The sequence below is a fragment of the Anomaloglossus baeobatrachus genome, chromosome 12, assembly GCF_048569485.1.
Source record: "Anomaloglossus baeobatrachus isolate aAnoBae1 chromosome 12, aAnoBae1.hap1, whole genome shotgun sequence".
NCBI classification, from domain to species: domain Eukaryota; kingdom Metazoa; phylum Chordata; class Amphibia; order Anura; family Aromobatidae; genus Anomaloglossus; species Anomaloglossus baeobatrachus.
Window position 1 is genome coordinate 68063831 of NC_134364.1, and position 12275 is coordinate 68076105.

Consider the following 12275-nt stretch of genomic DNA (forward strand, 5'->3'; position numbering starts at 1 on the left):
ACCAAATTTCCCCAAAAGTAGATAACCTATCTTTGCAGGTATTGATATAGTGAGAGATTCCAGCTCTGAAGAGCGCAGAATTGTATAGTATGTAGTGTAGCTGCATTATAGGCCCCTCGCAGAGCTGATCTCCATGTTGTCTTCTTGCAGGACATAGAGATTATCTTCAGTAACATTCTGGACATTCATGAATTAACCGTGAAGCTTCTGGGTCTGATCGAGGACACGGTAGAGATGACGGATGAAAGTAGTCCCCATCCGCTGGTTGGAAGCTGCTTTGAAGATCTGGCCGAGGTGAGGAGGGGGCTCTGTGCGGGGTTTATTGTAATTGCACTGATGATTGTCTTCGGCCTGTGTGTGATCTGGAGAGGAGGTGATGTACAGGATCTTGTTGCATTTGTGCATCGTGTTTTATGGCGGCCGTACGTGATGGGTGGTTCTTCTCCTCGCTGTGCCATTGATCTGTTTTACACTTCACCATTGGACCCCAATCACAAAACTTCTCCCCTGCTTTTCCCTCAGGAGCAGGCCTTCGACCCTTATGAAACGTTATCCCAGGACATCCTGGCTGCCCAATTCCATGAACATTTTATCAACCTCATGGCTAAGCCGGCAGTCGCCTTCCACTTTCAGGTAACTCTGTTTGTTTTGTTTTGAGCTTTGTTCACATGGATCTCCATCCAAAAATTCTGCTCATGCCCCTCACTCTGTCGGCATCCAATGGTCCCCCCTCTAAGCCATTAGTATCTGGTTCAACCACTACATATACTGGGATCAGAGTTACCTCCTATCCCAGCCACGTAACCCCTCCCTTAGATGCCACAGTCATTAGCAACCCATGGCATCTACGGCTTTTAACTCCTTTACTGTTACAGCCGTATCTAACAGCAGTAACAGGAGCTGAGCTCCATTCGCTGCTGTTTAACCACTTAAATGCCACTGTCAATCTTTGTCAGCAGCTGCGCCATCTTAGTAGGGCCATCCATTAATACCGATGTAGGGACATGGCAGCCTGGAGCCTACTTAAGGACCCCCCTCATCGCTGCCATCTTAATTATCCCCTGAAGCCCTCCCTTCTCCAATCTCTCATGTGTAATTTTTCCCCACAGTCCATTTCGGAAGGCTTTAAAGAAGCGGTGAGATACGTCCTCCCTCGTCTGATGCTGGTCCCTGTTTACCACTGTTTGCACTATTTTGAGATATTGGAGGTAAGACGCAGATTATTTCTTGCGCCGTCTCCTGAAATAATTTGTTTAGCATTTCTCAATTCCTGTTCAATTGTTTTTTAGCTTTTCAATGTGAACCAGAATGTTTAAATTTGCGGTCGACAAGCCAAATATATCTGAAAGTTGTTGGTGCATTATTTTTTCTTCAGCGCTCTATTGGGAGACCCAGACGATTGGGGTATAGCTACTGCCCTCCGGAGGCCACACAAAGCACTACACTAAAAAGTGCAAGGCCCCTCCCCTTCTGGCTATACCCCCCCGTGATATCACGGGTTCTCCAGTTTTAGCTTTGTGTGCGAAGGAGGTCAGACATCCATGCATAGCTCCACAGATTTTAGTCAGCAGCAGCTGCTGACTATGTCGGATGGAAGAAAAGAGGGCCCATGTAGGGCCCCCAGCATGCTCCCTTCTCACCCGTGGATGGTGTTGTAAGGTTGAGGTACTTATTGCTAGTACAGAGGCCGGAGCCCACATGCTGTTTTCCTTCCCCATCCCCATGAGGGGCTCTGGGTGAAGTGGGATCTTACCGGTCTCCAGGCACAGAGACCGAGCTCCATCCACAGACCCAAAAGAACCTGCTGGATATGGAGCTGAGTATCGTCAGGGACAGGGCCCTGCTACATCAAGGTACTCTGTGTTCCCATGCACATCGCGCCCACACACACCAGCATTGCTGGGAGTGTTAGTGCGCCGGGGACAACAGCGCGGAGCGCTGGTGCTATTATTCACTGCAGCTTTGCTGAGTGAATTTATGTATTGAAAACGGCCGCGCCGGCCGCTGCTGGTTGTTTTTTACATTGTGGCGCGGCTGGGACTTGTGGTGCGCCGGGGGACTTCGGCGTCGGCCGTGCACATGGGACGGCCGCGCTTATTACTAGAGTCCCCGGCTTTGCGGCCTAGTTTTCGTTTCGTTCCCGCCCCAGCCCTGCCAGTCAGAGGAGGGGCGGGACGCTGTACAGTAGCTCAGCGCAGGGAGCTGGAGTCTGCTTTGCATTCTCCAGCCCCCTCTCACTGAACACAGTGAGACGCCGGGTTCCCGCTCTTGGCTGGGGCTCGCCCACGGCCCGCCCCTCTGCACAGGACGGGGAAGAGAAGCCGGCAGCCATTATGGTTTCCACTCTGGGAGAACGGAACCAGTCACAGGTTTTTGGGCGACCTCGCACCCGCTCTTGTGCGGGCGGTAAGCAACTGACACCACTAATGCTGAAGTGGGCTTTTGGGCTGTGTGCTGATATGCTATGCACTGTACTGTACTGTCGCTATTCTGGGCAACAGCAGCAAATAAGCAATGCTGCTGAGGCACAAGCTTTCAATGCTTCTTCGTTTGCATGTGCTGCAGTGTTTACTGTCAGATTGGGCAACAGCAGCAGTAGAGCAATTTGTGCTAAGGCACAAGCTTTCAATGCTGCTTCGCTTGCATGTGCTGCACGGTTTATTGTTATGATATACATTCACTGTATGTCGCTATTCTTGGCTAATGCGCCCAGATAAACAGACAAAAGCAGCAGTAGAGCAATGGTGCTACGGCACAAGTTTTCAATGCTGCTTGACTTGCATTGGCTGCAGTGTTTACTGTCATGCTTGTATGCTATACATTCACTGTATGTCGCTATCCTTGGCTAATGTTCCTAGATAAATAGACAACAGCAGCAGAAAGGCTAGGGTGCTAACGCGCAAGCTTTCAATGCTGCTTGGATTGCATGGGCTGCAGTGTTTACTGTCATGCTGTATGCTATACATTCACTGTATGTCGCTATCCTTGTCTCATGCTCCTAGATAAATAGACAACAGCAGCAGAAGAGCAAATGTGCCAAGCCACAAGTTTTCAATGCTGCGTGTACTACATGTGCTGAAGTGTTTATTTGTACTTCATGCTTGTATGACTATTCACTGTACGGTCGCTATCCTCGGCTAGGCTCTTAGATAGCTAGACAACAACAGCAGAAAAAGACAAGTTGCCAATGCACGGGCTTTCTATGCTGCTTGTACTGCATGTCATACGGTTTCAGGACCCCCAGTGCGTGCAATTGCTCAACCGGGGTCTCTGCTATATGTGGCCAAAGGAACCACCTGTGATCTCTGTCCAGAGACAGGGACGAAGTTGCAGTTTTTCCGCTGATATATTGTCTGTGACTATGACTGACATCTTACAGACTTTGCACCCCAAGCAGACCGTGGGCAATATGGTTGCAATGACCCTGGCCGCCCTGATCTGGAGCATCTCAAGGCGCCAGAGTGATTCCAGGCATCCCAGAGAGCAGGCATCCGACACGGTCGACAGTCCCAGATGGCCTAAGCGGGCTCGCTGGCATTAGCCCTCGACTACATCACTGGGCAAGGTCCCAGCTGGAGTACTCTCTGTACGATGAGGCAGACGTAGCTGTTCAGGACTCTGTTCCTGAGACCGCTCTCAATCCGGATACACCGGATGGTGACGCTATAGTGAATAATCTTATTGCGTCCATCAACGAAAGGTTGGGTATTTCTCCCTCAACTCCTCCAGTGGAGGGGTCAGCTTCATGAGTACTTGTTTAGCACTCTGACTCCAGAGACGCAGTCCAGAAACGACACGCTTATCACGATAAGCGTTTCTCCGACCGTATTAATGAGACACGTGTCGCTCCCCCTGACGTGGTCAAGCGCTAGACCCAGTATCCAAATGTGGATCCCCCAATCTCCATGCTTGCAGCTAGATCTATAGTTGTAGTGGTGGATAGGACTTCACAAAAGGCCATTGACAGGCAGATTGGCCTCTGGTTGCAATCTGTCTATGAAGCTATCGGCAGGTCGGCTGCTCCGGCAGTCGCAGCCGTGAAGGCACTCCAAGCTATTCCAGCTAGTATTGCGCAGAGGGTCGCTGTCACAGGTACTCTCGGTCCCAGCAGCGTCTTTAACTCGCAATGTCGGCATGGCGAATCATGCTGTTATTGCTGTCCGAGACTCTACGAGCCGGACGTCAGTGGCATCCGCCAACTCCGTGTTTTTACGCAGAGGCTAGTAGTTGAGAGATTGGAACAGAGGCTGCTTCCAACGAAGTGCTTAACCAGGTTGCCTTTATCTAGTGATAGTCTGTTGGTAAGGGTTGAATGAAATCATTCAACTATCCAAGACGACTCAAAAAGCCCAGAAGGGCATAGATTCCTAGCGGGCTCAATTCACGCCCGGGGAAGGCAGCCGGAGGATCCGCTACCAAAGCGTTTTCCTCATAATTTTCAGCCCTCTCACTCCGCAACCGCGGGGGGGCAGACTCCCCCGCTTTAGCGGCATTTACCTACCGCAGGTTGAGGGCCTGTGAGTGAGAGTCAGTTTGTTTTCAAACTACCGCACCGACCGAGCCGAGGCTCTTCTGCAGGCGGAAAGAGCGGTAATCCCTGTTCCTCTTCAGGAACCAGATACGCATTTTGCCCCGACCTGGTCGTGGTGCCAAAATAGGACGGCTCCTTCCGTCCCGTTCTGGACTTTATACTGCTTAACGAGCACGTGAAAACCAGGCGGTTCCGGATGGCATCACTCCGCTCCGTCATTGCCTCTCTGTCTCAAGGAGTTTTCCTAGCTTCAATAGACATCAGGATGCTTATCTACACGTGCCGATTGCTCCGAGGCACCGGCGTTGGCTACGATTCGTTATTAAAGACGAGAATATTTCGTTTCGTAGCCATACCCTTTGGCTGGCGACAGCCCCACGGGTGTTCACCAAGTTCGTGGCAGCAGAGGGAGCAGTCCCGCGCTCTCACGGTCACTCTGTGATCCTTTACTTGGGCAATCTACTGGTCAAGGCACTCTCCTTTACAAGCATGCCAACACAACCTGAACATGGCGCTGGACCCTTCCCAGAGTTTCGGGTGGGTCTTCAACTTGTCAAGGTTGAACCCAATCGCTGGCATCTCCTGGAGAGTTTTCACACTCTCTCAGCGATAGTGAAGCTTCCGCTGGACAAACAGCGTTCACTACAGACGAGGGGACAGTCTCTCCTTCAAGGAGGCGCCTCATCCAGAGGCGAGTTTTAGCTTTTCCAGACGGTCAAAGACCATCTTCAGAGGAGTCCACTCTTCAACTCAGTGGTCTGGAGCTCTGGGCAGTGTATCTTGCACTGCAAGCCTTCCTGCAGTGGCTGGAATGCAAATAGATCCGAATTCAGTCGGACTATCCACAGCGGTGGCATACACCAACCACCAAGGCGGACTACGCAGTCGACAAGACTCCCAAGAGGTCCGGCGGATTCTGCTAGGGGTAGAAGACAGAGCATACACCATATCAGCTGTTCACATCCCGGGCGTACGACACTAGGAAGCAGACTTCCTCAGTCGCCAGGGCGTGGACGCAGGGGAATGGGCTCTGCACCCGTTTGTTTGCAAGAATTCTGTAGACGCAGGATGAAGACGGACGTCGACGTCATGGCTTCTCGGCAACAACAAGGTCCCGATTTTCATGACGCGGTCTTACGATCAAAGAGCTCTGGCGACAGGCGCCTTGGCTCAGGATTGGTCACAGTTCCAGCTACCGATTGCTGCCACACCATCCTCGTCGCCCCAGACTGGCCGGGGAGGTCGTGGTACCGTGATCTGTGGCATCTCACCGTCGGTCGACCGTGAGCACGACGTCATTGCCACCATGAGACGGGCTAGCCAGCCGCGGTCTGCCAAGATCTACCACAACTCGTGGAAGATATTCTTATCTTAGTGTTCTGCTCAGGGAGGGTCTCCCTGGCCATCGGCATTGCCTACTTTGCCTTCCCTCCTGCAATCTGGTTGGGAAAGAGGTTGGTCGCTCGGCTCCCTTTAAGGGCAAGTCTCGGCACTATCCGTGTTCTTTTCAGAAGCGTCTAGCACGTCTTCCTAAGGTGCGCACGTTACTACAGGGGGTTTGTCATATTGTGCCCCCGTACAAGCGGCCGTTAGATCCATGGGATCTGAACAGGGTACTAGTTGCTCTCCAGAAGCCGCATTTCGAGCCTCTGAGGGAAGTTTCCCTTTCGCGCCTGTCACAGAAAGTGGCCTTTCTGGTTGCGATCACGTCGCTTCGGCGAGTGTCTAAGCTGGCGGCTCTGTCATTCAAGGCTCCCTTCCTAGTGTTCCACCAGGACAAGGTAGTGCTGCGCCCTATTCAGGAGTTTCTCCCTAAGGTTGTATCCGCGTTTCTTCTTAATCGGGATATACCCTTTCCTTCCTTTTGTTCTCATCCGGTTCTCCGGTATGAAAAGGATTTACAGTTGTTAGTTCTGGTGAGAGCACTCAGAATCTACATTTCCCGCACGGCGCCCATGCGCCGCTCTGATGCATTTTTTGTCCTTGTCGCTGGTACGCGCAAGGGGTTGCAGGTTTCTAAAGCCACCATGGCTCGATGGATCAAAGAACCAATTCTTGAAGACTACCGTTCTGCGGGGCTTCCGGTTCCTTCAGGGCTGAAGGTCCATTCTACCAGAGCCGTAGGTGCGTTTTGGGCATTACGACACCAGGCTACGGCTCAACAGGTGTGCCAGGCAGCTACCTGGTCGAGCCTGCACATTTTTTCACCAAACATTATCAGGTGCATACCTATGCTTCGGCGGACGCCAGCCTAGGTAGAAGAGCCCTGCAGGTGGCAGTGGCTTCCCCATAGGGGAGGGCTGTCTTGCAGCTCTAACATGAGGTATTTCTTTACCCACCCAGGGACAGCTTTTGGACGTCCCAATCGTCTGGGTCTCCCAATAGAGCGCTGAAGAAGGGAATTTTGTTACTTACCGTAAATTCCTTTTCTTCTAGCTCTTATTGGGAGACCCAGCACCCGCCCTGTTGTCCTTCGGGATTTTTTTGTTGTTTGCGGGTACACATGTTGTTCATGTTGAACGGTTTTTCAGTTCTCCGATGTTACTCGGAGTTAATTTGTTTAAACCAGTTATTGGCTTTCCTCCTTCTTGCTTTGGCACTAAAACTGGAGAACCCGTGATATCACGGGGGGGTATAGCCAGAAGGGGAGGGGCCTTGCACTTTTTAGTGTAGTGCTTTGTGTGGCCTCCGGAGGGCAGTAGCTATACCCCAATCGTCTGGGTCTCCCAATAAGAGCTAGAAGAAAAGGAATTTACGGTAAGTAACAAAATTCCCTTCTTTACATTAGTAGATGATCATTAGCCAAATGTTTGTTTTTGGAAGTCTGTATAATCTTAAGGTGTTGGGATAATTAATTAGGTTTGCTGTCATTTTCCTTAATATTTAGCTGTTACAAGAACGGAGTGAAGACCAAGAAGACAGAGAATGTCTAAAACAAGCCATCACCGCTCTGCTCAACCTACGATGTAGCATGGAACGTATCTACAATAAGCATTCGCCGCGGCGTCGCCCAGGGTAAGACAGATGCATTTTTTGTGTTCTACTTTTCTGGCTAATGAAACTAAAAAGGTTCAGAGCCAGAAAAAAAATCTAAAACATAAGCCTATAAATTTTCTGTTTTCTATAGATCCCTTTTTTGCTTTGCTGAGCAGACTTAGACAGAATTAGCAGAGTCTTCTCATCATTAAAGGGCAATTGAGTAAATGATAAAACAGTTTTGTCTTCTGCTCGGAGATCTACATAAAGGGGGTCATTCCTATAAGATGGTAGTATTCCAGCTCTTGTGAAACTACTTCTCCCAGCAATTCCTGATAGCCACAGGATTTTCTGTGCATGTTGGGAGTTGTAGTATCACAACAGTGTAAGGCTACAGGGACAACGTACCCGCCGATTTTGCCGCGGAAAACTTGCAGATTTATCTGGATTTTCTAGATAAATCCGCAGGTTCTAGCAAGTACAGACACTCCCCATGTTATCCTATGGGATTTGGGGAGTGCTGTATGTCCATGTGCCCACAGGACTTTGTACACACGGACTTGTCCACAGGTTTACCACAGTTTCTCCCCGGAATCCACAGCTATCCATTGCTGCGGTATTTCTTGCGGAGTTGTTCTGGCAAACCTGTGGAAAAAGCGCCGATTTCGTGCAGAATTCCTGCGGAATTCCCGTCCTGTATCTCCATAGTGGAGGAGCGGGAATTCTGCAGATATTTCCACATGAATAATTGACATGCAGTTATGTCCGGCTGTGGGACATCCGCAGCATTTTCCGCAGTTGCACATACCACACCATTGATACAGCACTCCCCAAATCCCACAGGATAACATGGGGAGTGTCTATACTTGCGCAAACCTGCAGATTTATCTGGAAAATCCAGATAAATCCACCGGTTTTCCACGTCAAAATTCGTGGGTACATTGTTCCTTGGGTACATAGCCTATCAATGGTGCGGTATGTGCGGCTGCGGAATATGCTGCGGATGTCCTGCAGCCGCACATAACTGCATGTCAATTACTCATGCGGAAATATCTGGGGAATTCCCGCTCCTCCACTATGGAGATACAGGACGGGAATTCCGCAGTTATTTCCGCACTTGTGCCGCAGGTTTACCGCAGCAAAAATGCTCAGAACCCACAGCAGTGGATAGCTGTGAATTCCAGGGAGCAGCTGCGGTAAACCTGCGGCAATATCTGTGGGGTACGTTGTCTTCTGGGCACATAGCCTAAAAGGGGTATTTCGGCACAGTGTATAAGTTGCTTACTTGCATGTGATCTAAGCCAATGTTGTTACAACCCCTCACATATCCTGAGATGCCATGAATGTTAGAAGATGTAAGTGAAGCCATAGTGGTCTCCCAGCTTTTTCAAAAACAGATATAGAGAAAAACTTTCTATAAATCTGCGATCACGTGCGTTGCTCATGTTTTTCAGGGAGACAATATGGCGGCTGTACAATGGTCAAATGCGCAGCAAGCATCTGGCTATTAAGAAAATGAACGAAATCCAGAAAAACATTGATGGTTGGGAGGGCAAAGACATCGGGCAGTGTTGCAATGAGTTTATTATGGAGGGCTCCCTGACCAGGGTGGGAGCCAAGCACGAGCGGCACATCTTCCTTTTCGATGGCCTGATGATCAGCTGCAAAACGAACCACGGCCAGTCCCGAATCCCCGGATACAACACCGCCGAGTATCGCCTTAAGGAGAAATTCATTATGAGGAAGGTGCAAGTCATCGACCGCGAGGACACGTGTGATTGCAAGCATGCCTTTGAGTTGCTCTCGAAGGATGAGAACAATATTGTCTTTGCCGCCAAGACCGCTGAAGAGAAGAACAACTGGATGGCAGCTTTGATCTCGCTGCAGTACCGCAGCACGCTGGACCGGATGCTGGACTCTGTGCTCATTCAGGAGGAGAACGAGCAGCCCCTGCGCCTGCCCAGTCCGGACGTTTATCGCTTCGGCGAGGAGGATTCGGAGGAGAACATCGTTTTTGAGGACAATGTGCAAAGCAGGGGAGGAATTCCCATTATTAAGGGGGGGACGGTGGTGAAGCTCATTGAGAGGTTGACATATCACATGTATGCAGGTACGGTCTCCTCCCTGACGAATACGAGTTATCTATTTAAGAATTTGCATCATTTTATTAAACTTTTTTTATTTTGCTTTTCCCAGATCCTAACTTTGTACGCACTTTTCTGACCACGTATCGCTCGTTTTGTAAGCCACAGGAGTTACTGAGTCTACTGATCGAAAGGCAAGTATATATTCATCCAGTGCAACAAGACCGATCAGCGAACCCCCCCCAATAACCCTGCATTAATCACATTACCGGGCACCCCTGCTTAATCACAGGTATGCTGTGAGCGGCGGCTGTATGATTGTTTGATTGACAGCTCGCTCTGCAGCATATCTGCAAATCCATTCACAGGACCCGATCCATATCAGTGATAATTGGCCATCGGTCAGGATCCGTGAGAACCTTCTCCTAATTGGCTGGCTAATCAAAAGAAGAACTGTGGATGGTAGGGGTGATTCTCAGGACTCCCGTTTTACAATCACAGATTACTGACTTTGGCAATGAACTGGGTCATGCGAGTCGATTTACACAAACTCTAAACTTTATAGCTATCAAAGCTCTTTTTCTCATAGAGTTCCAAATCAGTAACCCATCTATCAGATAACAATAGTTGTAACAAGTTATTCCCCACCAAAGGAGAGAAGCAGCAGCAGAGGTAAATCTTAAGGTCTCCTCTGAGAGCTTTGACTGCTGCTTCATCTGTAGGAAAGTCATATTAACCTTGACCCTTTACAGGCAGCTGTGTCCTCTTTTTAGCAGATTAACCCTTTATAAACATCGCTGTTCTCTTTAGCTATACTGCAGAATACTAAGGACATATTACATGTATGATAGCAGGAGTAAGTATCAAATAAAGTTCAGGCTCCTGGTGGCAGGAAGAGAAATGTTCCCCTGATCGCGTCTCACCTGTTCAATTTAATGAGGTGCATTTGTTAAGTGATTTACCATGTTTGTGAATCTGTTTGGGAGAATTTCCGAGAAAATTAAAATAATTGATTTTCCCATTCTATTCACTAGAGAATAGACTGGACAAAACAGGTGAATTAATGAGTTTACCCTAAATCCTGCAGATGTAAGCAAATCACCATTTAGATGCTGTACAGAAGCATACCCCCCCCCCTCACAGTTGTTGGTACATCCCAACCTCGCCAGATGTTTACCTCAAAACTGAAACTAAAAATTGCATCTCTGTAATACTGAGGGAAATTAACGGATTTGCTAATGACCTGTATTTGAGAGAAGTGTTATTATTTCATCTACTGTCACTACTTGTGTTTTTCTCAGAACTGATGATTCCCCTTTAAGTCCCATACACACAGTGGATTGCACCAAATTGTTAAATTGTGTGCACCTCTTAATGTATTTGGTGCATTTAGGTTTTTATATTTTTTTTTTTTTGCAGTTCATGGCAGAAAATGTTGCAAATTTGTGGATTTAAAGGGAACCTGTCACCAGATTTCCCCTATGCAACTAAAACTACCACCTTCTGCAGCTCCTCGGCTGCATCTATGAAGGTGTGCCTTGTATCTGGCCCCCTTTTCAGACCACAAAAACAACTTTATAAATATTACCTTTTTGTATGTAAATTTTTTAGTAGGGCCTAAAGGGTGGGCTCTCTTCCTCCTTCGTTCCCCCCTCCTGCCGCTGTACGCCATCCCCTGTGTTTATTTGAATTGATGACGACGGTCCCGTCATCCTCCACGCTGGGCCAAAGTCACGGGCATGCGCCATTATCGTAGGCCACTATCGCGGGCCTGTGCACAAACTATCCTTCGTGCTCCCGGGATGTATTTGCTCAGGCACAAGATTATGGGCGGCGCCGTGCATGACCTCACCAGCGTCATACTAGTACCCATCCATAATCTCGTGCCTCAGCAAATACATCCCGGGCGCGCGAGAGGGATAGTTTGTGTACATGCCTGCGATAGTGGCCTACGATAATGGCGCATGCGCAAGACTTTGGCCCAGCGTGGAGGATGACTGGACCATCGTCATCAATTCAAATCAACACAGGGGACGGCGTACAGTGGCAGGAGGGGGGGAACAAAGGAGAAAGAGAGCACGCCCTTTTGGCCCTACTGTAAAATGTACATACGAAAAGGTAATATTTATTAAGTTGTTTTTGCGATCTGAAAAGGGGACCAGATACAAGGCACACCTTCATAGAATGCAGCCGAGGAGCTGCAGAAGGTGGTAGTTTTAGTTGCATAGGGAAAAATCTGGTGACAAGTTCCCTTTAAACATGAGCCTCTATTTTGTGGAATACCCCTTTAAGGTCTTCGGATATTCCCATTCTTCTCTATGGCACGCTTTATTTTGCTGTGTATCAAACAATTTATTGCCGGCTCTTCTGTAGATTCGAAATCCCAGATCCAGAACCTACAGAAGCCGACAGAATCGCGATCGAGAAGGGGGAGCAGCCGATCAGCGCAAACCTTAAAAGATTTCGGAAAGAATATGTTCAGCCTGTGCAGCTCAGGTGGGTATCCAGTCCTGCATGTGACGCTGGCCCGTATATTACACACAGGGTGCACTGACTTTATGTTTCGCAGGGTATTAAATGTATTTCGGCACTGGGTTGAACATCATTTCTATGATTTTGAAAGAGACCCAGAGCTTCTGGAGCGATTAGAAACCTTCATTACCAGTGTTAAAGGTAAGTCCTCA

The 12275-nt window shown here is 48.9% G+C and overlaps 1 protein-coding gene across 1 annotated transcript in view; it reads left to right on the forward strand.

The window, feature by feature from the left end:
- Positions 1 to 12275, forward strand: part of SOS2 (SOS Ras/Rho guanine nucleotide exchange factor 2) — a 101636-nt gene that overhangs the window by 46376 nt on the left and 42985 nt on the right. Inside the window, exons 6-13 of the mRNA XM_075330536.1 lie at positions 151 to 294; positions 523 to 633; positions 1110 to 1208; positions 7419 to 7546; positions 8962 to 9617; positions 9704 to 9785; positions 11965 to 12087; positions 12161 to 12264. Coding sequence (XP_075186651.1) covers positions 151 to 294; positions 523 to 633; positions 1110 to 1208; positions 7419 to 7546; positions 8962 to 9617; positions 9704 to 9785; positions 11965 to 12087; positions 12161 to 12264 — 1447 coding nt within the window. The remainder of the gene's footprint in view (positions 1 to 150; positions 295 to 522; positions 634 to 1109; positions 1209 to 7418; positions 7547 to 8961; positions 9618 to 9703; positions 9786 to 11964; positions 12088 to 12160; positions 12265 to 12275) is intronic.